General features: G+C 40.9%; 1 protein-coding gene across 1 annotated transcript in view; it reads right to left on the reverse strand.

Moving 5' to 3' along the window:
- Nucleotides 1-3,046: 3,046 nt before the first annotated feature.
- The window catches only part of SLC9A9 (solute carrier family 9 member A9), a 530,362-nt gene continuing 507,629 nt past the window's right edge, over nt 3,047-25,779 (reverse strand). The window contains exons 15-16 of the mRNA XM_045539403.1: nt 5,951-6,056; nt 3,047-4,741 (exon numbers count right to left, since the gene is read on the reverse strand). Of these exons, the coding sequence (XP_045395359.1) occupies nt 4,514-4,741; nt 5,951-6,056 (334 nt within the window). The 3' untranslated portion in view covers nt 3,047-4,513. The remainder of the gene's footprint in view (nt 4,742-5,950; nt 6,057-25,779) is intronic.

Genomic DNA, 25,779 nt, shown 5'->3' on the forward strand with positions numbered 1-25,779 from the left:
CATTTTTTTTCCTCCCCACCCTCAAACGCATAAACAACCTGTATATGGTAACTATGTGGAACAACAGTTCCTCTCACATGCACATGCCAGGCTGCTTCATACCCCTTTGTCTCTGCCTATGCTGTTCCCTTTGACTGCAATGCCTTCCATGTTCTAGTGATCCATCCCACGTCCTCCTGCCCCAGGAGCCAGCATGAATCATGTCTGCTTTGTAAAAACCTTTCAAGAGCTCATGCAAATGTAAGTACTACTTTGAAGTCTTTCTTGACCATGCCTTCTCCCCCTTCCCCGACCTTGAAGCCAAGGCCACACTCAGAATAGACCACATCTTCTTTCGTGGCTCCTCCTTACTTTAGAATTCAACAACGATATCTGTAGTACCTCACTCACTTATATTTTTCATACCTTTACATTTATTTTAATAAACAGGGAATGCATGAATATAGTACCACTGCAAAAATTAAAAATAATACAGATAAACCAAAAGGCTCTCTTGGTCTAGGCCTCCTCCTCCAACCCACCTTTTGCATCTTAGTCTGCTATTCCAGATTGTTTTCTCCATGTGAGTGCGTATAGACCCATCCCTGTACAGAGTATAATTGCTGTAGAGTATTCCCTAGTATGGTGTACTATAGTTTATTTAACTTTTTATTAATGAATACTTTGAGTTTTCCCCCTAATATTTTACAATAAAAGTGTCATAATGAATATCATGCCAACTGTTTATTTTCTGCAGAGATGCCTAAAAGTAGAAACTATATAGAAGGTGTACAGTTTTAATTCTATATATTCTTGGCACAGTTTTGTATTTGGTAGTTTTTTTGTCGTATGCATTGGTAAGAGCTCTTTGTATATTCCAAAGAATCATCTTTAGTCTGATACACACATACACAAAAGTATGTATCTTTGTCCCATTTTAGTTTCTTGTTAATGGTTTGTGTGTTTGTCATAAGAAATTTCATATTATGTAGTCAAATCTGTCACTGATTTTGGTTTGTGTCCTTCTCAGGGAGACTGTCCATATGCCAATGTTGTTTATACATTTTCTTTAATTTTTGATCTATAGTTTTGTTTTTTGTTGGATGCTTATTACTTGGAATTTAGTTTTACATATGTTAGGAATTTAGTTTTGCATATGTATTATGTAACTTTTCTTTTTCCAAATTGAAAAATTGGTTCATTTATCCTCATCTCAAATTGAAATGCCAAAATGTCATTTTTTGTTAACTAAATTTCTAAATATATTCATGGGGTTCTATTTTTGTGCCTTGTATTAGATTTTCTTGATCTCCTTGCTTATTTCTGGGTCAATACCATAGTGTTTTAGTTATTGTAGCTTTATTATATGTTTTACTATCTAATAAGGCATTTTTTATCTGTCTTCTAGTAGATACTTGGTAGATAAGACTGAGTCATATTTGCCTGAATTTCGAGATCTTTTAGACAGTTTGCATCTATGTGTATGAAATGATATAAATGAATCAGCCAAGAAGATGTTGGTGCTGTTGGTGCTGTACCTTATATTCTTAAGGTTTCAAAAAGATTGAGAAAAATCCAACTTTTCCAGCTTTCAATCCATCTCCTATTATGGCTCAGTACTTGGAATGAGTTCATAAAAATCTTATTTGGTTTTGAATAAATAATGCATATATAGTATACAAAGCTCAAAAGGTGCAAAAGTGAAAAGTCAAGTCCCCTAGCTCTTAAGAGGCAACCATACTGCCAGTTTATCTTTTAACCTGCCAGAATGGTAGCATACCATCCCTTCTGTTTTATACCTTGCTGTTTTTATTTAACGATATATCTTGGAAATCATTCCATGTCAGTACGTATACTGTTTTATGAAATGGCTGTGCCATGATGGATTTAACTAGGATGGCAATTCAATTGTTTTACTAAACACCTTTCATAAGTATAATTTCTCAGTTACCTAGAATAAAAGTTCTGCACATGAAATTGGTGGGTCAAAGAGTATTTAAATTTTCAGCTTTGATTTATGTTAAATTGTCCTCTAAAAAGTTTCTAGAAACTTCATGAATGAAGACCCTGATATCACTTACCACCAGGCTTCAGACTTGCTCAGACATGCCCAAGTATCACGGAGAACACCCTAGAGGCTATATCCGGGACCCCGATAGTGAACGGAAATGTGTGTGCAGTGTATACATAAGAAGTTCAAGGAAGACCCATAAGTCAGTTAATTAATTTGAGTCCTGTTTAAAGCTCTCATAATGAGTGGAAGCATTAGTGGTTTGAATAAAGCTCTTCTGCCTTTATTATTCATTAGAAACTGGCAGTAAATAATAGGTTTGAATTTCAGTCCCGATGCTGCTAATCAAAGCACAGAGCATTTAAGATCATAAATCATTATCTTTCACAACAGGAGCACAGAGGGAATTTGGTTTTATGAACTGCCAGCTGGGACTCTAGCCTCTGTTTGGGTCTCGGAGTGATCCAGAGGGAAGGAGTCTGGAACACTGTCTCACAGGTCAGGTGAGACACACCTTCCTCAGTTGCATACCCTCCCTGCCCGACCTCACCCTCATCTGGTATGTCGTTTCTCCCCCTCTCCACTCCTGCCCCCCACTAATGTTTGCCTTTTTTGGGGTGGATCTTCTTTCTCTGATGTGTCTTTCTCTATACAAAGAAAATGCCAAGTTTTCATATCATCTTGCTTTTGAATGATGGAGGCAAAAATAAGATGAATCCTTATCTTTTGCCTTTCTCCTCCATATCTCCTCTCCCTATTTTTGTAGCTCTTTGTGAATTCTAGTTGCCCCCAGTGGGAAAGGAGGAGGCTGTGCCACTGCTTGATTCAGGTTTCCCTCCTGTGGGACATCTTCCCAGCCCAACACCATCTCTTCGTTCCTTCCTTGACTTGTCGTGCCAGCCACCATGGCTGTTCCTGGGCCCCAGGACCCTTGCATCTCCCTCATGTCAGCTTTCAGTACCTGCTTCATCCACCATTCTGAGTACAAGAGCTTAGAACTGCCAATTACCTGGACAGAGAAAATGCCTTTAAACAAAGCATTAGCCAACACAATTATACTTTATAACAAAATTTTATTAGGATTAAGTCAAATTAGAAAACTTCATGCTTCACCACTTGCCATATTTACCTGAAATGACAAAATTACACTTAGTTGAATATAAAACAATGTGCCCAGATTCTACTGTTTGGAAAGCAAGAAAATTGCATATAGTAGTGTGCCTGACACCACCACAGTAAATGTTTAAGGCCTAATAAGTGATCAGCAAAGCGTTCGTTACTTTCAAGCTTGGGCGTGAGGAAGGTCTCATTCCCTATCTCCCTCAAAAGCAGACTCGTCATACCCTGCACACCTAAGACTGGAGCCTGCTTTTCGGAATATAATATTAACATCTGTATTTATAAGAGAAGCTAGGCTTGAGGTATCTTATGGCTTAAAAGGCACAGGTCATGCAGCTGAATTAGAAGCTATCATGTCGATCTCTGGAATGTATGCCGTGAGCCACACCTTGTTGGAGTCCTGAGGCCCTGCCCTTGGCTCCTCAGCATGAACCATGCGTGGTCAGCCCTGTTCCTCTTACCCTGTTCCTGGCTGCTAATCAGCTGTGAGTGCTAGAAGAGGGTGGGGTGGGGAGCTGGGGAGGTCAGGCTCCCGCATGGCCTCCTGCCATGTGGAGGACAACACGTGCTATGGAATCTTATTACCCAGCATACGGGGGATCTGCTATAGAGCCAAGAAGTGACTCACATGCAAGCAAAGGACAAAAAGCTCATTTTTCAGTAAAACATGGTTTTGGGTAGGTGGAGCCTGTTTTCCCTGAAAGGGGTCCTACCAAACTGGAAAGTGGCACTGCCTTTTGCAGCAGAACACACCCAGCTATACGCAACCCCTTGGACTAGTGGGAGAAGTAGTGTGGAAAGGATGCCAACAAGAACAGTAGGTTCCCCAACTTGGTGTGGGTTCTGAGGCCATCAGTGGAGGGCACTGAACGCTTCTCCGGGCTCTGCACATAGCCCTGGGATCACTGAGAGCAAGTGGGTGTCAAGTCCCCAAAACATAAAACTTATCACTTAGTAACTGGACATTCCCTTCAGCTTAGGAGGAAAATGTTTAGTCTTAGAAACCCTTATTTTTAAACTTTCCCTAATAAAGGGAACAAAATCCAAAATCTAAGTGAAAGCCCCGGAGAGCTGCATGCAGAGCAGAAACCCCCTGTAGACCCAGCACCACTGTCCCACCCTCCCAGCAGCTGGACCCCTGACTTCCCCACCCACGCCCCAGGCGATCCAGCAATAGAAATGGCAGCTGTCAAAAAACTAAACTCAGTTGCATAATATTGAGGGATGATAATAAATTCTCATTTCTTCAGGCACCAGAGGATATATGAGACAAGGCTTTGATTCTCTCCAATTTATGCTCTTAATACACTTCCAGCCTCTCCCCTATGCTGCCTCATCAGCTTGGCTTATGCTCCTCAGTGAGCCTTGCATTACTTGTGATTACATCTGCACTCTTTGTGCCAATTAATTCAACTGGGATTGACCCGGAGTTTGCTCAAGCTTGAGTTCATAGCCTCCTAGGCCGAGATCTCCCTCATAAATGTTTTCCTTGCTTGGAGCCTGGGGTGAAGCTTTCTGGTCCAGACCCAGCGTCGCAGGAGGACTGCAGGGCGAGGGGGCTTGCTCCTGGTAATTCATGGCCAGTTCGTCCTGGTTGACAATGCATTCCACATCATCTCCTTTTAGACGTTCCTAGTTTTGGAGAGAGAGAGAGATCACTTCATGATAAGGCAGAAAACAATAGTCCTACAATGTAAGAAAATTAGGATATTTCCCTTTTTGGTACCTATCCTGTCTTGCCTTGGCTGAAGTTTCCTTGAGTCAACACTGAAGACTTGACACTGTACACAGCCATGGGGGTCTCTAGACCTAAGAGGCATTAGAGAGCACATGCTAAGTGCCTCCTTGGCTTTAGACAGTAAAATGGAAGGCTGAGAGGAGTTAGGAGGGATTCTTCATGTTACTTTTGTAACACTCCTGCCTATCACAAAATTCTCAAAACAGTTTCTGTTATATTTCACCTCAAATGTGTGTCCTCTCGGCATGTTTCTTGGGAGATGAGAGTCACAGGGCTAGAAATGGTTGGAAGTCACTATAGTGGATAATGCTGGAAACTAACTAGATCTGGCCAATAATAGTTTTCCTCCTACAGAGCTTCCCTTGAAAGAAAGAATTAAGATCTCAACTCTTCTTCCATCGGCTTTGGGAAGGCCACCCAGAGTTACTTGTAGAACGGGCCCTGGCTAAGTGACCTTGCAGCAGCGGGAGAGGTGCCCAGCCTTGGCTGGCACCGGGAGCCTGCGGGGGGCTTGGTAAACACAGCTGTGAAAGCTCAGACCTCAGGTGGGGCCTGAGAAGGTGCATTTCTAACAAGTCCCCAGGTCATGCTGAGGCTGCCGGTCTGGAGACCACACTGAGAACCACTGCCTCAAGCTGCTGTGCCCTGAACATGTCTGGGATGAGTTTTCTCTGTTTATGTAAGGGGTGGCCAGCTGGACAACCTCTAAGGGTACTTGCAACTTTAAGACTCTTGTTCTTCTCCAATTCCCTGACACTCTGATTTGTTGGTAATGATTCTAATTGCTTCTCAGCATTTTTTGTTTCATTCCTTGAGCCATAAAACATAGGCCTAATATTCAAAAATCTCGAAACACAGCAGTTTGTGAGGACACATTTACTACTTTTACATGTTCTAAGGTCATTTTATGGTTAAAAGTGTTTAACAATAAAAATTGCATGTTTGAAAGAATAAACCAACATCAGCAACAACTGACAAGAGAAATGCTTCTTGGTGCAGTGAATTTTTAAAATGCTTCCTCTTGAAGACTGGCAGTAATAGGCTTGAGCTTTCTGGGCTCATCAATATTCACCAAGCCTGTCCCACGTGGGCTATTTACTTACCCCATAGGCCTGAGGACTAGTGAGCAGCCTGGAAATTGGACCACACCATTCAGGTAACGTTGTGGTCAGCGGAGGACCAGAGTGGGTTAAAATTGGTTTCAGGTATCTGGAAGGCCTGTTAAGGAATACTTGTCAAAAGGAAGTTAGGATTTAGGAATTGTACACAGCACAAGCCTTTGCATGCTGTGGAAGAGACAGTTATGTTCATCTTTAAATCCCCTACTCCTTCATTTAGGAAGCAAGTTGCCTTGCAAAAATTGCTGTTTATAATCTTTCCTACACACACTTCCAGCCTTCCTGATTTAGCCTTTAATCATGAAGAAATGGTGAGCGGACCACGCTGTGTCAGGTGTAAATGTCCTTTTCCCATCCCCCATTCAATGTCTCATCTGTTTAGAGAATGCATTCTTAAGAATTCCTTAAACAACTGCATAAAAGATTGTTTTTTTGAAACTGCACACATAGCTTAAACCACTAGTAATTTTCACAAAGGAGGTATTTCATAAAATGTTCAGTTATTTTAGAGCTGAGTGGTGAACACAGATTGTTTTCCAAAATACTTTATTTCCACTATTCAACACAGTCACTTTATACTTCATACTTCAATGCATTTCTACACAAAATTATGTAAATAAGCTGGTGCCAGATTTATCCTATTGTCTAGCACCTGTCTTTCTTATCTCTTCATCCCAAAGTGCTCTAACAAGTTAAAAGAAAAACCTGTTCATCTAAAGCCATTATGTTTCCCTCCAATCTATCAATAATGAAATCCCCAGAGGCTTCCTCAGGTTGCCTCATTTTTTTTTCTCAAAGAAAAGTAGTGGAATTATTTCACCATTCCATCACAAATGACTTTTAAGCTTTATATCATTTCCTCTGCTGGAGAATATTTCACCTCATCAAATTTCTGAAAAGCTATAATAAATATGGAAAGGGGAAAACTGGAAAGCAGTTAACATTGGTTGGCTTGTGAAGATCTACAGCTGCCGCCAGGGACTCAGGGTGTGAGAAGCTCTGCTGGAGCCTGTCCGTAGCTGGACAGTTCCCGTGTCGTTCCCATGATGCCCTGAGTGGGCACAGAAGGAAGATGCAGCCCAAAGGAGTCCAGGAGTCTTGTTGCCTCCGGCTAGAATCATTCACCACCAAAGCAGTCACAAGGCAGGGGATGTGCATGAACGTAGCCTAGTCGTGATGCTAGGAGAATGACTAGGAAGCTGCTTAGGAGGGTCTGCACTTCCAACTGCAAATGGAAAAGTTGATTCTTCCTTTCCGATGGGCAGCTGTTGTGCCCAGCTAGGGACCAGGGAAGATATTAAAGTCCAGAGCCTGGCGTTTGCTGTAGCATCTTGCAAGTGTATCTACTAATCTGAAGAGCACTTGGTCTTCCATTTATTTTCATTAGAATGTTATTTCCTTCATTTTATGGATGAAGGAATTGAGGCTTAAAGATATGATTTTAAATATTCCTTTGCTACTTGAACGCACCAACATCACCCTTAGAAGAAGATAATTTATCAGGGCAGAATCATGCATTGCAACTAGCTGAGTTCTTTAGATATTACAGCAAAACATACAGATCTCATCCCTGCTAGTGAGCTACGGACTGTTTCAGGCTGGGGCCTGTGAGGACATGTGATCTTGTTAGGGTTTGTGGTATGCATAGGTCATGAAGATGTTTTTTAGGGAGGTAAGGTAGATGTGTGTACAACTGGAGTGTAAATCAAGGAAAATCAGCCAACTTTATTTCCATAAGAAAAGGTGATAGCAAGGAAACAAGTTTTAGAGATGTCACATCAAAAAAAAATAAATTGTCAAACCTCAAGAGTTTGAGAGAGGCCTGGGCAACTTCCGCTGAGCTTCTCAGTATACTGAAAAAAATGCCAAAACATTATACAATTCTAAACTTGTATTTTACTTTCATAAAGAACTTTTTTTTCCTTAACCCTGAGGTGGTATCTCTTTAGATCTACGTATAGTATTCCTTCTTTATCTGTGGTTTCACTTTCCACGGTTTTAGTTATCTGGTCAACTACAGTCTGAAAATGTTAAATGGAAAGTTCCAGAAATAATTCATAAGTTCTAAATTGTGCACCCTTCTGAATAGCCTGATAAAAGCTCATGTTATCCACTCTGTCCCTCCTGGGATGTGAGTTGTCCCTTTGTCCAGCATATCCATGCTGCAGATGCCACCTGCCCATTAGTCACTTAGTAGCTGTCTTGGTTATCAGATCAAAACGACATAGTATATATAGGGTTCGGTGCTATCTGAGGTTTCAGGCATCCACTGGGAGTCTTGGTACATATTCCCTGTGGATAAGGGGAACTACTGTATAATGCTATTGGAACAAACACTTACAGTCTAAATGTGTAGCTTTTTGTACATATGAGGGCTAAACCAAACAGGGGAGTCCGTGGCCCCCTCTGGATAGCCTCTAGGACTTTGACTCTATGATCTGGGCATAAATCCCAGCTCTGCCACTTTACTGATCACCTATGTCCTGCGATCTAGTCACTTACCCTCTCAGCCTCAAGCTTTGTTGTGAAGATTGACTGAAATAGCATATGTAGAAGTGATTTTAAACTTTGATGTGGCATTCAAATGTTACTTATTTTTATCTTTAAAATTTATTTTCCTAGTAATGTTACCTAGAGAAACTGGTGTCTCAGTCATTGTTCAAATAATGGTGGGGAAATGATACTGGAGGTGGAGACGAGTGTGGCACACCAGGGATTGGTGTAGCATGTGGGATTCATAGGCTATTAAGTGGATAGAAACCTTAAGGCAGTCCTTATACCCCAAATAGAAATTTTTGTTAAAAATTTTTGTATGGGGGGCTAGCATGAGGTTGGGGTAGATCTTATGGATGTAATACTTCTGGGAATCACGTGATGCCATTTTGCTTGTCCTGGTATCTCAGCAGCTCTGAGACAAAGAAATGAGGCATGCCTTCTGTGGCCATGACTGGGACACGAGGCACCACCCACAGCCACAGAAGGTGGGAAGTGGAGTCTGTGTTCTCCAACATCTTGGTTTGCCCAGTGCTTGCCAGATATCATGTGTTCAATGGATGTTTGTTGAATTTATGGTGTAGAAAATATTTAGGGGTGGGACCAGGGATGGAAGTAGATTCTGAGTAACCATGCCAGAGAAGAATGAAAAGAGGCAGATTACAGCCAAGAAATAGGTTTTCCTGAGGATAAAGGGCTAAAGAGAGGTCAAACTGAAGATGTACCACTTGGGCCTAAGTTATTAGACAAAGGAGATCACAAGAAGAGTGGAATGGCATAAAATAAGGTGGCTGAAAAACAGTCATTGTGTTTCATTCACCCACCCATTCATTTCTTTGTACACTCACATTTTTGTTTTGTGCGCCAAACTAGTGAGGAACAGACCAAAAGCACCCACACAAGGAAGGTAACAATTACAGTACAGAATGGAAAACTCCCTTTTCTGGACTCCTTAAGGACAAAGCTATCTTCTTCACCTGGATACAGTGCTTGGCCCTTTTAGATACTCAAGGAAAGAGTTGTTGAATTAATGACAACAGACTCAGAAGTTGCTCAATGGAAACCATCAATTATTCTATGGCAGAGCTGGGCCTGAAACCAGAGACTCTTCTATCACTCTGAGCTGTCTTCTGTTATAGACACACTGAGTAATGTACCTAATTGGATAATTGATTTGAAATTAAGGAATTAGTGACTTTCTGAGTTCTTCATTGCTGAGCAATGTCTGGAAAGTAGCTGGATTTCCAAGGTTATCTGAATTATTAAAAAGTAAGAAAATTCTTTTGATCTGCACACACACAAAAAAACAACCCAACTGCAGATTTTGCAAAATGTTATTTTTCTCATCAGGTTCTAGTATATGTTTGGGGAGGGAGGTTCCCCATTGGATATTTTTAGTATGACTAGTTTTGTTTCTCTAATAAGCTAGAAATGCGCTGAAACAAAATGTGAAGCTCTGGGGGAAAAAAACCCAATGACTTTTCTCTTCTATAAAGAGCATAAGTTTGGAAATAGCAGTTTGGTTCAGGAGATGTAAGTAAAAGCTGGAACTTTACCCAGAATTTAACATGTGTGAAACAGAAAAGACAATTAGCAAATGTATTTTTCCTCTTTTGGTCTGAGCTATCAGCAGGTCCAGAGCTAAATTTAGTGCTTAACTGAACTAACATCCAAAATACCTGGTAACGTTGATTTCTCTTCTGTTATTTTGACTATTTGAAATCATCATGTTTTTTCCATTATAAGTTGCCAGAACCAATGGGTGCATAGCTTGTTAAAGCCTATTCCTTGTATGAGTTGGTGAGAAGCAAAAACCCCAAGAAAAAATTCAACTTCACAAATGAACACATGCCCCTTTGAGGGGACTAAATATCATTGCCCCCTGTATGGGCTGAAAGTTTGTGTCTCCTTCACCCCCGAATTCATATGTTGAAGCCCGAGTGCCCAACGTGGTGATATTTAGAGATGGGGCCTTTGGGAGGCAATTAAGGTTAGATGAGGTCATCAGGATGGGGACCTTATGAATGGGATTAGTGCCCTTATAAGAGACATTGGAATTTTCATGCTTGTGCTCTCCTTCTTGCTTCCCCCACCCTCACCTTGCACAAAGAAGAGGTCATGTGAGGTCATAGCAAGAACATGACCATCTATAAGCCAGGAAGAGAGCCCTCACTGAAACCTGACCATGTTGGTGCCATATTCTGACTTCCTGCTTACAGAACTGAGAAAACAAATTTCTTTTGTTTAAAGTCACCTAATCTATGGTATTTTATTACTGCAGCCCAAGCAGACTAAGATATCCCTTTTCCTTGGTTGCCTTTAAGTCTTTGGTTTGAGATCTCCATGGAGCTGTTATATCCTGGGTTTCTCTAAATTTGTCTTATCATAAAAACCATCCAGGACGTTTGTTAAAAATTCAGATTTCAAAGAACTCCCCTGGAGATCCTGATTCAGCAGATCTGGGAAGTGACCTGAAACTCTATTTTTAGCAAGCACCCAGGGAACTGATCAAGTAAGTTTGGAACACAGTGATCTGTCTCTGGAGTGTTGCTCTCTCTGAGTCAAATCTCAAACAGTAAGAAAAAAAGACCATGGCCTCTTGTCCATAAATCCATCATTTTTAGGGTGAGGATAAGTACAAGATAAGCCAATTTGTCCCTAAACCCAGACCTACGTAGTGGCCTCTGCCAATTGTTCCATCTTGTCTGAGGGATGGGACAGATACTTGGCTTAGCAAGATGAATGCTTGCTGTTACACCAGGGAGTGGATTAATGAAGTAGCACGTCTCAACTTGTGGAGGAAGACTTTTACTTACTGGGAGCATTTGCATGTGTTTTCTTGTATAGACTTGATAAATGATCTTATTATAAGGATAAAATTCTTGTCAATACAGTTGTATAAACAAGTCAAGCACATTTTCTCTCTGTATAATACTCTCCTCCCCATGCTTTCATGTATAAAGCAGTTCCATATGTCTTATTTTCTCTTCACACCTGTAGGTGGGTACTACAGTCCCATTTTACATATCAAGAAATGTGTAAACAAATGGCTTTTCAATCCCTTTATAATTTATTTTTACCTCCATTTCCAGAATGCTTTTTAGCTTCCAATGACAGCTTAACTACCAGAGATGGCCAGGGATCAGTGCCAGGTGGGTGGGAAGGATAAGTGCATACTGGATTGGACATCAACCTTGCTCTCCAAGTGCATATGTTCCTGCAGGAGCAGAGCTAGCAGAGGACACCCAAAATCATACACACCCCATCACTCTTTGATTCTAATACACAAATCACATCCCTTTATGTTTTGTTTCTCAGGAAATGTGGCCTAATAAGTTGTATTCTCCATCTTCCCTTTGGATATGTCAGATTCTGTAATTGGACATTCACTGTCTTGCCTTCTTGGTTAGGTATGTGATGAGCCATTTCAGCATTTAGGGTTCATACCAGAGGAAGGCTTTAAGAGTCCAGCCAAGAAGCCCCCTTTAAGCTCTTCCCTCCCTCTCTTCTCTCTGCTCAGATAATTCAGGGAGGAATTCCAGTTCTAATCTGAGTGCTTGTAGCGAATGTGGCTGGCTGTAGGATCCTGTCCTACAGCAGCCACTCTGTTTTAAGAAAAAGCTATCACGATGGCACCTTTTCCCAGACTATCCATGAAGTTCTGGTTTTAAAATGAGGAAAGGGCAGAGAAACTCTATTTATTCACATAAATGGGCGAACATGCTCCTTTGGTTGACAATCCTAACCTCTGCTGTCTTAAAGGAAATTGCTCTAGACAACTGCAGGGGCATAAAGGAAGCAGCCAGTGCCAGAATAAACACTGGTGTGTGCATAGGGCTGCCTGAAGTAAGCCAGCAAAATGTGACTGTGACACAACTCCCCTTAGAGTGGTCTCTAAGCTCTGCTGCTCACACGTCCATGTGGACAATGGCTGTCCCTTGAAGGCCAGGCGAGTGTGTCCCTCCCAGCAGCCATCTGGGACCTGCCATGCTGAATTGCTTCAGCTCTACACTGGTTCCATAGCAATGCGTGCATACTTTCTGAGAGCGTTTATTACATTGTCTTGAAACTGTTTACATCTCCAGCTCCCTTTTTAGATTCTGAGCCCCTTGAGGGCAAGAATTTGATTATATTTTACAAAATTTTGTTGTTGTGAAAAATAGGGATACAGTGAACCTCACAAATTCAATGTATGGCTTAATGAATCATTCTAAGGCAAGGACAACACACAGGCCAAGAAACAGAATTTTGTCACCCACCCCCTGGTCCCATCCAGGTATCTTATCCTAATCACAGATCTCTCCTACCACAAGGAACTACTATCTTGATTTTTATACTAATCACTTCCTTGAGTTTATATTATAATTTTATTTCCCAGATGTATATTCCTACACACCACAGTTTGGTCTTATCCATTAAAAAATAAAAAAGTCTTTTAATGTATAGGCTCCTCCTCTACCCTTATAATTTCTTTACAATTTGTCTGCTGAAGAACCTGTGCTGTTTTACCTGTGAAGTTTTCCATAGTTTGGATTTTGCTGATTGCAAACTCATGTGTAGCTCAGCATGGTCCCATGTCCTTGGTATTTCCTGTAAATTTCTAGCTGGATCCAGAGATTGGATCAGATTCAGGTTCTGTTTTATCTCTCTAGCAAGATGAAAGAAGGCACATCCTATCTAGTTGTCTTTGTGTGATCTTAGCAGCCACAGATATGTAATACTTACAGCTATTTGTTCATTGAGGATTGCAAAATTGTGAAATTTCAATCTTTTATTAGGTAGAATACTTTTATAAAGAGACACTTCTCATTTATTCTATTTGGGATATTCAGTGATACAGTTGATACAGGAAAGGCAAGATAAATGCTTGATTCATTTCATGTATTTATCTGCTTTAAAGATAATGATTTGGTCCTTACTACTCTTAAGGAGACAGATTGGTTAGTCTAGAGGTTTATCACTTTTATCTTTTTGAAGAACCAACTTTGCATTTTGTCTTTTTTTTTAATTGTTTTAGTCTTCATTTAGTTCTACTTTGATCTTTATTTCTTCTAATTCTGGGTTTGGTTCTTGCTTTTCTAGCTCATTTAGGGGCATTGTTAGATTGGCAATTTGTAATCTTTCTACTTTTTTGATTTAGACATTTATTGCTGTAAACTTTCCTCTTGGCACTGCTTTTGCTGAATCCCACAGATTTTGGTATGTTGTGTTTCCATTTTCATTTGTTTCCGGAAATTTTTTGATTTCCACCTGAATTTCTTCATTGACCCAATGGTCATTCAGGAGCATGTTGTTTAATTTCCATGTATTTGTATAGTTTCTGGAGTTCTTGGTATTGATTTCTAGTTTTATCATGGTCTGAGAAGATACTTGTTATTATTTCAATTAAAAAAAAAAACTTATTGAGACTTGTTTTGTGGCCTAACATATGGTCTATCCTGGAAAATATTCCATGTGCTGGTGAAAATAATATATATTCTGTAGTTGTTAGATAGGCTATTCTATAAATATGTAACTCCATTTGGTCTACAGTCCAATGTTTCTTTGATTTTTCTGTCTAGTTGATCTGTCTAATACTAAGAGTGGGGTGTTGAAGCATCTATTGTATTGCAGTCCATCTCTCTTTTTAGATCTAGTAATATTTGCTGAATGAATCTGGGTGCTCACAGTGTTGGATACATATATATTTATAATTGTTATAGTCTCTTGATCGATCCCTTTATCACATTATATAATGACCTTCTTTATCCTTTTTATTTTTAACTATGCTTGACTGCTTAACTTTGTTGATATAAACATAGCTACTTCTTCTTGCTTTTGGTTTCTATTTGTGTGAAATATCTTTTTTCATCCCTTTACTTTCAGCCTCTGTGTGTCTTTACTGGTAAGGTGAGTTTCTTGTAAACAGGATATAGTTGGATCATATTTCTAAAATCCATTCAGCTATTTTATATTTTTAAGTGGAGAATTTAGTTCATTTATTTTCATGATTGATATGTGAGGTTTTGTTCCTGTCGTTGTTAGTTTTCTTGTTTTATGTACTCTTTGTTCTTTTTTTTTCTCATTTGTCATTGTGGTTTGGTAAATTTCTATAGTGGTACCATTTGAGTCCTTTTTAGTCTTTGTGAGTTTTATGGTTTTTACGTATTTTTATGATAAATCATTTTTTCATATCCAGCTTTAGAACTTCCTTGAGCATTTCTTGTAGGACTGGTGTAATGGTAACAAATTCCCTCAGCATTTGCTTGTCTGGCAAAGACTTTATTTCTCATTCATTTGTGAAGGTTAATTTTGCTGGATATGGTATTCTAGTCTGGCAGGGTTTCTTTTTTTTCTTTATCATTTTGAATATATCATCCTATTTTCTTACCTTATAAGGTTTATTCTGAAAAATTCACTGTTAGTCTGATGAGTTTTCCTTTGTTAGGTGACAAGGTGCTTTTCTCTTGTTGGTTTTTAGGATTCAGTCTTTGTCTGACTTTAGACAGTCTGATTATGGTATGCTATGGAGAAAACCATCTTGCATTGTGTCTGCCTGGGGATTGTGGTACTTTTCCTGTATCTGAATATTTAAATGTCTTCTAGACTTGGGAAATTTTATCTGTTTCATTAGATTTTTCTAGCCCTTTCACTTTCTCTGCACCTTTGGGTGCATTTGTATATTCAGTTGCTTTATGTTGTCCCACATGTCATGAAAGCTTTGCTCATTTAAAAAATTTTTTTCTTTATTTTTGTATGATTAGGTTATTCAAAATGTTAATTTTCAAGCCCTGAGATTTTCTTTAGCCTGATCTAGTCTATTGTTAAAGCTTTCAAATGTATTTTGTATTTCCTTCAAAAAATGTCTTCAGTCTCAGAATTTCTATTTCACTCTTTTAAAAAACATCTTTGGTAAATTTCTCATTTATATCTTGGATTGTTTTCCTGATTTCTTTTATATTTTTTAGAATTCTATTGTATCTCACTAGGCTTCTTTTCTTTAAAATCAGTATTTTGAATTATTGATCTGGGATTTCATAAATTTCTTTTTGATTAGGATCTGTTGCTGGGGAATTATGTTCCTCCAGTGTCATATTTCCTTGCTTTTTCATATTTTGTGTCCTTACATTGATATCTGCACATCTCATGTAATAGTCACTGCTTCCAAGTTTTTAAAGTTGCTTTCATAGTGGAAGAATTTTTCCTGAAGATGTACATATGTTATTAGTTGGGTAGGGTGCTTTGTCTTTGATTTTTGGGTGCCTGCAGAAGTATGATGTCTGTACGGTTTCTTCAGCAGTATCACTGGCATCTGATTTCCTTAGTTTCTTACAGTACAGTTATTAGTGGAGGCCGTGTTAAAGTATTGCTGGGGACTAGGAAGCCAGGTGGGCCAGTCTTTGAGCCCCAGTGGTGGCAGTGGTAGACTGAATATACCTGTTTTGGGGCCCCAGAGTGGCTTACACTGGCCACCAGTATTAGTGGGTCCTGGAGGGTTGACTCTTGCTTTTGGGCCTCCAGGTAGCTTGCTCAAATGCTGGTAGTGGCAGCAGTGGTCTGGACAGGTGGGTGGGTTCTCGGGCCCTTGGGCAGCTTGTATGATGTGGGTAATGGCAGTAGCAGTGGTGGAGCAACCCACTGGAACCCAAGTGGTCTGTGTTGATGAGGGTAGTTGCTGTGACAGGTTCAGTGGGCCAGTCCCCTGGCCTGTTGGTGGCACATGCAGGTGAGTGTCAGCTATGGTGGCATTAGTAGGTTGGGGTAGTCTGACCTCAGACCCTGGCAGGAATGATAAGGTGCCAATGACGTACTGGGCAATTTCCAGGCCTGTGGATGGTGCACTTGAATACTGGGGGTCGGATTCAGGCCAGCAGACTTGTCCTCAGGCCCTCTGATTGTGCCTTCAGGTGCTGGCTGTGATAGGGAGAGGTGGGGTGTTTGCCAGGCCACTGATGGAATGCTTAGGCATGGGCTGTGTTAGGTGCTCTGTGGGCCTGCCACCAGGAAGGGTAGAGGTCTCCTTTCAGCTGGAACAGTGGGGCAGGTGGCTGTGGGGAGAGTAATTTGCTCATGCCTTTGTCTTACAGCAGCCCATAGTAATGGTGGTGGAATTTGTACTAGGAGAGCATGAGAGAGTGTGGGAGAGCCTGGTCTCCCCTCTCCCTCCTCAGCCCAGTGGCAGCTCTGGCAGCCCCAGCCTGGCTCAGAGGTGCAATGCAGGCCCCCAGCTGCTAAACTCTCAGAATGGCACTAGGCATGTGATTGCCACCAGGGAGGGCGTGGCTCCCCTGGGGAGAGCAGGGCAGCCAAGTAGCTGTGGGGAGTGCAGTCTGTTTATACCTTGGTCTCACAGCAGCTCATGGCAGGGCAGCAGAACTTGTCCTAGGGTGGATGGAAGTGGACTGTCTCCCCTCTCCTGATTCTTCAAATATCATTGTAAAGCAATGAATTTAAATGTATTTGGTTGCAATATTATCACTATTTATGGTCACATTGACCCATCTTTGGTCAGTGGGAGTTTCTTCAAATTGGCTCCTGAACTCTACTGACATGACAGCAGTATTTTTGATAGCTTCTCTCTTATCTGTACAAGTTGTTCTAGGCTTCTAGGCTCATCTTGTATATTTCCTGTCTCAGACCCTCAACCAACATTTCTCCAAAGTTTTTTAAAATGAGAAATGGGATTTCAAAACCACACTCTGGACACTAAGGATTGCTATATATAGTGGAGTGCTGGTAAATGTTTAACAACCGACTGACTCTCACAGTTCCAACTATGTTATTTCAGGAAAGTTCTCTTGAATTAGTATTTGTTCTTTTTCCTTGCTTTGCTTTTCTTCAGGAACTCCTATTTTCTAGATGTTCAATCTTCTTTTCTTCAATATTGTCACTTTCTCTTGAATTCTTTTTACCTTTTAGATTTAACAGTTTTCGTTTTCACCTGCTATTTCTCTTAAGGTATTACCCATTGTGTTTATTTGCTTTTGTATTCTAATTTAGTCTTGATTCTGAAATGCTTTTTTCTTTTATTTTAAATTTCCCAAGTTTGAGTGTTTCTGATTGATGTTGTTCTTTCATGTCTTGTATCATTCTCTTAATGTCTTTTAACTTGTTTAATGTTGCAGTTTTGATCTATTTTATGGGCATGTCTTTCCAGTATGCTTTCATTGTCTGTAGGGATGTTATTGTGTTCCTTATTCTTTTTTTTTCTTATAATAATGTCGTATGGGGTTTGACCTCTATTCTTTCCTGTTGTTCATTTTTATGTGAAATTAGTTTAACTTATAGACCGTGGCAGAGTTCAGGAAAGCTTTTCAACTTCAAAGTTCTCTCTTCTGTTGTTTTTATATAGTGTGAACCATAGTGGGTTTCATTCAGAGCTTTCCTGCCCTGTTTTCCTCCCCCAAGGGATCTGGACCTTGTCTTTCCTTCGTCTTCATTGTCTCTATGATTCCATCCCAGGCAGTTTCTCCTTAGTGTAGGGCTCTGTCCTTGTAGGGAGCCCCAGGGGATCCATTTTGAGAGCTGTCAAGGGTCTTGACTGCTCCAGCCCTGCAGTCTTCCTTACTGGGATCCTCTAGTTACTCCGGTTAGAGAAGGGGTGGTACCCCCTTCCCCACAACTCTAATTTTAGGTATGTTTTAAACAACATCCCAGCTGTACTTTCTAGGGAATACTATTGGCTATTTAAGGATTCTCCTATTTTCCTGTCCATCAGATGCTACTCAATTGCTTTTTCCTTCTGCACAGACACTTATGCAGTGGTGGTTTGTCTTTATCCGCTTGTAATTTGGGGTTTGTGAGGAAAACTTGCCCCTAGTTTTCTTATAAATTTGTTTATGGGTTTTTGGTTTTTTTTAATCTAATTTTCCTACCTGTCTTTATGTAAGGATTTGGAGAGATTGAAAAGTCTATGCTGTTGATGCTACTGCCGTCTTCCCCGAGTCTTCCAGGAGCTATATTTTATTTGATCTTCTGTCCTGGGTGATTAGTAGGTATATAGCACATTACTAACTAATACGAGGAACATGGTCTAGTTACATTTTTTAATATTGTACTCTGTACAGCTGCCTGTGATGACTAGGAACTGTCCATGATTCAAATAATATAGCTTAGAATCATCAAAATGAACTTCCCGTATCACAGCTAGGTGAGTCAGATGATACCTGGAGCCATGGTTCATAATTTTCCCTGGCCATGGCCTTGTATCTCTGAAAAAAATGCCTGCATTCTCATCATTTGCATACAATTCTACATGACATTTCAAAGAGTTACCGGATACCCTGAAACCTATCCATATTCCCTGAGAGACTCGAGTTAGGAAACTCTGGTCAAGAGTGATTAGGTATTAAGAAAGAGGGCAGATTAAAAGCTGATAAAATGGTATGCTTACTCTATCCTATTTGTATTGGAGTTGGTTTTAGCAGTGACATCTACAGGATCTACCTATCAAATGTTCTATTTGGCTTCTTAGATCTCGACAATCAGGGACAGAGAAAGGGCAGCAGCGTTTGCTGGAAAGGTTAAAGGAAAGAAGATAGTTTTAGGATACCAAAGCAGTGAGTTTAAGTAGGGCAAACGGACACAAGATAAGCCAGGGGACATACCGGAATCCTGAGTCTGGAGGGGAAACCTGAGAGGTCATCTGATCACATCTTCAGATCTAAATGCAGAATAGCCAGGATTTCTCCAACTGTGATCACCTGACCACCTGTATCAGCATCTCCTCTTGTGTTTGTTAAAATGCAGATTCTTGGGCCCTTCAACGTGACCTCCTTGGGTGGGACCTAGTAATCTTCATTTTAGTGATTCCTCTGAAAAACCGCTTGTCCAAATGATGCAGAGAAGAATGGTATCTGGTCTCCCGAAGGACTCTGGGTTTGGAGGCACTGCACCTATGCGCTGCAGAGTGCCCTAACAGCAATAATATTACTTCTATTACCTCTCCTCCTACCATTGTCATTAGAACTTTTCCCTTTGGACATGCAATGGGATCAACAGTTTTCCAGGGATCTTTGCTGCCTACCATATGCAGATGAAATGTATTTGTGCCATATGGAGTGTTACATTTGGCTTAAGCTGTTTTGAGAGAAAACAGTTCTAGAGAAAAATGCTGCTGTCACTCACATGGAGTGAGTCTTGGCTTTTGGTGGCCTTCTGGTTAGAGGAAGTGCCACCCAGACCCAGATGCCCTCTGTTAGCTCATGGTGGTTTTGACAACAGGCGTTTAGAGGTCATTTCCTTGACAGTGTGTCAGAGAACTGGGCTCTGAGAAGTAACTTTGCTCCTGCGTACTAACTCTCCACTCTGGCTTGTGGAGAAATTTCCATTTGATTTCTGCCCCCAACACTGATTGGATGTGGTTTTAAGAATTGGAGTCTCACCTGGCTACCCCAGAATTCACATTTAAGACAGAGGTGGCCAGCTCATCTGGTACTTTATGGAGCTGGGCCTTGCCCTGGACTCCCAGAATGGAGTGTGTGCCTGAGAGGGAACTGGTCCCCTGTGTGGGCATGGGCTGGAATCCCATGGGAATGCATAATTGTATCAGCTTCTACCTCTGCGAAGATAGAAACAATTACTTCTGGACCAGCACCTTCAGCGTAGGCCCCACAGATCAGGATGCTTGGAGCACCAAGTTGTAGGAAACTGCCTTCAGTACTTTCACGGGGAGGAAGACTGCAAACGCCAAACACTAAACACAGATGGCCAAGGGGCTGGCTGCTGTGACTGCTTCTCAGTTTGACCAAAAGTTTCCAAATCTTTGTGCCTTGATTTTTCTCATTTCTAAGGAGACACTTGATGCTATGTTAAATCTGATTACATAATTATTTGGAGATTGTAATTACCCTGTGCATTTGTTTCCCAGGGCTGCCATAAAAAAATACCACAAACTGGGTGGCTTAAAGCAGAAATTTATTGTCTCTCTGTTCTAGAGACTAAAAGGCTAAGCTCAAGGCATTTTCAGGGTTGGTTCCTTCTGGGGGCTCTGAGGGAAAATCTGTTCCATTCCTCTCTCCTAGCTTCCGGTGAGAGCCTGCAATCCTTGGTGTTTCTGGGCTTGCACATGCACCACTCCAATCTGCTTCCATCTTCACAAGGTGTTCTCCCTATTTTTCTGTCTTCACATGACCATCATCTTATAAGCAAACCAGTGATACTGAATTTGGGGGCCCACGTTATGATCCTACCAGTATGACCTTATCTTAACTAATTATGTCTGCAAGCCAACCTATTTGCAAATAAGGTTACATTTTGAGGTACTGAGGGTTAGGACCTTGACATACCATTCTTGGGAGAAAACAGTTCAACCCATAACACCATTTCCTTAGCTACTTGAACCTTGCAAAATGGAAATAACTCATAGTAGTGCCTTCAGAGGAAAGGATTAAGTGAGATAAAAATAGATATTAGCACAGTTCTGGGCACATAATCACTCAATAAATGTTAGCTAATATTTTTTTACTGTGTCCCTTGAGGACTTATAAATGTTAGAAATCTATTTCAAAAGTCCCCAAATCAATTTACTCACGTAACACCTACACATGCCATGCAGAATTCACAATATTTCTTTTGCTGGCTGCTGGAACCCTGTGAAAGGTATTGCAAAGTTTCTTCCCCAAGGTTCCCGTCTCTTTTTGGTCCCACATGGAGGTACCCAGGGAAGCATGCTCCTTGTTTCATGACTGATGTCACAGGGTCACAGCAGGATTTCAATTGAGTACTCACACAGCGAGGGTTCTGATACAGGGATGGCCCATGTTTCCATAGATGTGAGGTGCTTACTTAGAAGGTGGGTGTTTTCATGTTGGGCATCAGGTTTTTAATGTCACCTCAGAGCAGCCCTTTTTCATCCTCCTGTTTACCAGGGCCCTGGTCTTCCTTGAAGCCACCTTCTAAGTTTTCCATACTCTATGGATACCTTTTCTGCCTGACCATTTAACAATCCCCTTAGTAGAATGCATGCCCTAAGGCTCTCTGAGGAAGACAAAAATAATACCCCCTCCCCCACCACACATAGGCAATGTTGACTGTCACTCACTGAGTTTGTTACAGGAATCAAGGTATGTGACATTGGGTTATTTTTGAGCTATGAAATGAAGACTGTTCAGGAGACATTAGAGACTCTATTTTCTTAAAGCAGACACAAAGGGTATTGGCTCACATGTCATAAATAATCTCCTTATCCTTTCCAGGCACATTTTTTTCTCAGATTCAGTAACTTTAACTCTTTATTTTCACTCCCCCAATCCCTACCTAGAAATACATTTTACAATTGCTACTTAGTACAGGCCCCAACCTCTCTGATCAACCATACACATATAACACTAAAAATATTTCTGTGATACACTTGAATCTAGTCCATTTCATTCCGTCTGTCTTCTGCTTATACTAGATATTGCTACCTAGGATTCACCAACATCCAGTTCTCCTCTTTCAGGTACCTGAAATAGGTACATCAGTATCCTTGAAGTAGGTGAGGCTGTATAACTAATTTGGCCAATGTGCTATGGTCCTAAGTGACTAGTGTCACTTCTACACTGAAGCATCCCTCCAGCTGGCTCGTTCCCTGTTGCAGTGACCCAGGGAGGACTCAGGTTGAGGTGGTGAAACTACATATCAAGACTATTTCGATCCCTGAGTTGCACATGGAGGACAGTTGCCCTACAGAGTCACCCACTGCTTAGCAGCCTTTAAGTGAGAGAAATAAAACATTGCTTGAACCACTGAGATTATACCAGTGTATAGTCTAGCCTATTCTGACTAATACAGTATTCTCTATTTTATTTTATTTTTTTTAAATGCAGATCCTAAGCTATTGAAACGATTCCATGACCCATTATAGGTAGACAGATATGGTTTGCAAATCACTTTTCCAAAGAATCTGCCACATCCATGGCCCCAAAGCAGAGATAGACAGCTCCATGCAGGAGAGCATATACCTGCACTGTCTTTCCTCAGGGCCCTAACTTTCTGGGGCTAGCTGACTTGAGGACTACATGATTGTGTGACCAGAGGGAGTTAGAATGTAATTGCTTTGGTAGAGAAGGCACCAGGGTCTAGTTCCAATATTGAGTAGTGGATTCAGTCTTTCTGTAGGATTCTGTCTTTTAGATATATGGATCTAGATTCAGGGTTTGCATGTCTTGTGCTTTATCAAGAGACCTATGTATATTGAGAATCCAGACTCCATGTATATCTTGATGATTATAAGAAATTGGAGTACAAAGGCATGCCTGCTACACTGTACTCTCAAGTGGTGAGATCAGAGCCCTCCATCGTGGATGGGTCCTTGGCTAGCCACTTGGACTGAACCATTCTCCATTGATCCTGTCCCACTTTCCTTTCACAAATCTTAGTTTCTGATAAATGAAATTAAGCTCGATTCTTGTTTGTTTCACTCTCCCTTTGGGCCTTTGCGTATGCCGTTCCCTCCATTTGAACAGCTTTTCTTTTCACCTTGGCACTTGCAAGTCCTAAATTCATTCAGACAATGTTCTACTGTCACCGCCTCTGAAGTGCCATTGATCTCTTGCCACCCTCCATCTTACATTGTAATTCGAGTACAGTTCTCTCCCTTTTCATGTACCTTGAGCTCAATCTGCTTATCTTGGTTTTTTTATCTTAGGATTCCACATTAACAACTACAACTCATTATCCCCAAATCCACTTACTTAAAAAACAAGGTTGATTTACTAAGGTTGGCATAGAAGGCCTTTTTAGACTATTCACAATCCCCTCCATATCCACCAAATACTTTATAGACTTTTATCTTTGCACTCTATTTCTATTACTAGGAACATCCTTCCTTACTTTCTTTCTGGGAAGGCTCATTTATTCTCAAAGCCTATGGGGTGGATTGCTACCTGCCTACCCAATATCTTGTCTCCCTCTCTTCCTTACAATAGAAGCCACAATCTGTTGATGACACAGATCACCCACGATCAGCAGAGTAGGTGGCCAATGAAATGGAAGAAGTTCTTGAGTGGAATTTCTAGAGAAGCTTCTTAAAAAAGCTTCCTGCCTAGAATTTGAACGAACTGTCTAGAGCTCCAGCAGCCATTTGGGGGCCAAGAGGTAAACTTGAGGATAGAATCTATATACTGAAGATGGTAGAGAAGAAAGGTAAGAGGACTGTGGGAGTACTGATGACATCATGGAGCTCTGTTACATTGTCTAATGCCAGATTTCTTTTACTGAAATTAAACACTTCTATTTTGACTAATCCATTGTTGTTTGGATTTTTTGTTATATACAGCCAAATATAATCCTAATGGATACATGGCCCAATTCAAGTAGTACCTCTTCTTTGTTACTACCTCTGTACCCAACTAGAGAATTTCTTTGGGGCTGCTACAGGCCTTCACTCAGACGTTTCTGATTGTATTTATTATAATACATCAGAATTACTTGACTATGTATCCCCTCTCCCATTAGACTGTGCACTCCTTGAGGGAGGAAAATTGTGTCATTCCTCTTAGTTTCCACAAGTGTTTAATGCCCAGTAGCCATAAATGAGTCCTCTCGATGTTTGTTGAATTGAGACTGGAAAGGGATTTAGGGATTTCTGTTAACATGCAAATTCTTTTGGGAAGGATATTATCCCCAAATATATACCTGCACCTTAGTTTGGATTTAGTTGGTAAGTAGTCATGGGAAATGGCACTGGGAGGAGGCCTTAGGAACAGGGGTGTGGGAGGGATGGGCACTGGACCGGCCACGGGAAGGAGAGTTAGGAAAAGTAGCAGCCACAGATCTTAGCCTGTCTGGATTTCCTGAGGGCAGTTCTCACATGCCCTTATATTTTCCTGTATATAAAACCTCACTCCCCTTGGAAAGCCCTAGAGGAGACTGCCTGCATCAGGAATGCTTTACATTGCTTTCCCACCTTAGTGAGAGGCAAAGCTCCTCTCCTGAGACTGGGTATCACAGATAACTGGCTCCTCGGGCACACCTGTGAGTCTTATCCCTGTCCCTTTGGTCCTCCCAAACCACTTTGGAAAGGTCTGTCACTCTTGAGTTGCAAGATTAAATGAATGTGTGTTTGGATAAGATGCTTTTGGGCCCAAGACCAAAGTCTTTACTGCTTAGGGTCTTAGACACCTTTCAGGGCGAATATAAAACCTGCCTTCCCCTTGGAGTGAATTATGGGTGCAAAAAGAAAGTCCTGCCCATACCCACTGTATCAACATATCTTCTTAGGTGTAGAGCTTAGATGGCTACTCAGAAACTAGTGTGCTGAGAAAATGGAAAGATGCTCTTTCTATTAAAACCACTCAAATTTTATTGGCATGAACAAATATCATTTGGCTAAATAAAACCACTAGAGAGTAAATTAAACCATGACTCATGATATGATTATTCTTTCCTTGTAAAACATAATAAAGTCTTGGTAGGTTTGTGTGTCTGCTTTAATAAACAATTCCAGGGCCTTTTTTTTGTAGGGTGCAGATCTGGACTTCAGCCAAACCTGTGGCAGGAGCTGTCCTCCTTGCCTTGCCACAGAAAAGGAAGAGAAAGCACTGAGTTGTTTTACATTTTCACTCTCCTGAATCAAACCTTCCATTTGCCATGATTATTTACCATAGCTTTGTAATTGTGAGCAGACAGCTGAGTGGAGCTGGAAGTCTATTCATTCTTTAAAGTGACATAAAGTGGCACTTGGAGTCCCGAACGATAATTGTTCTTTTCTCTTTGTTAATATCCAACTGCTGCTAGGGGTGCTGTGAAAAAAAAAAGATTCATTTAATGCCAATTCCAGAAATTTCTGTGGGATTTGGCTCTTGGCCTTTTTTTGAAACTCAATTTGAAATCACCCTCAGGGATTGGAAGGCTGAATTGATTGTGACCTTCAGCCAGAATTCCTCTCTAAATATTTTAACAGGATGGAGAACTTTCCCTCATTTACATCCCTCTACTACTCAGCAGTGGTCATGGGTGGGAAGAATTGGCATTTTCTCAGAAATATGATTACTTTGTGGACATTTCCAGCTCAATCCAAGTCTGGTAAGGAAACTGGATCTTATGAGATTTTCACCTTGACCTAATAGGACCTCAGTGTCTAGACAATCTCCTAACCATTTAAATACTTCTTCAAAAAACTTGAAGCCTATGGGAACCAGTACACAATGTTGGGGAGGGTCTTTGCTCTTCAGCTGTGCTCCCAGGCTTCCTCCCACAACACTGAAGTGATCATTTATGGCTAACCTGCCAAACCTAGCAAAACTTTCTGCTGACAAAAGGAGTGATACAGACAGGGGCATCCTTTGGATCTCCGTGAGGTTTAATATCTTTGAGATCCCTATTGACTGACCACAAACAGGGTTCGGGAAGGTAAATAT

This window comes from Lemur catta, chromosome 1, assembly GCF_020740605.2.
Source record: "Lemur catta isolate mLemCat1 chromosome 1, mLemCat1.pri, whole genome shotgun sequence".
Classification (NCBI taxonomy): Eukaryota; Metazoa; Chordata; class Mammalia; order Primates; family Lemuridae; genus Lemur; species Lemur catta.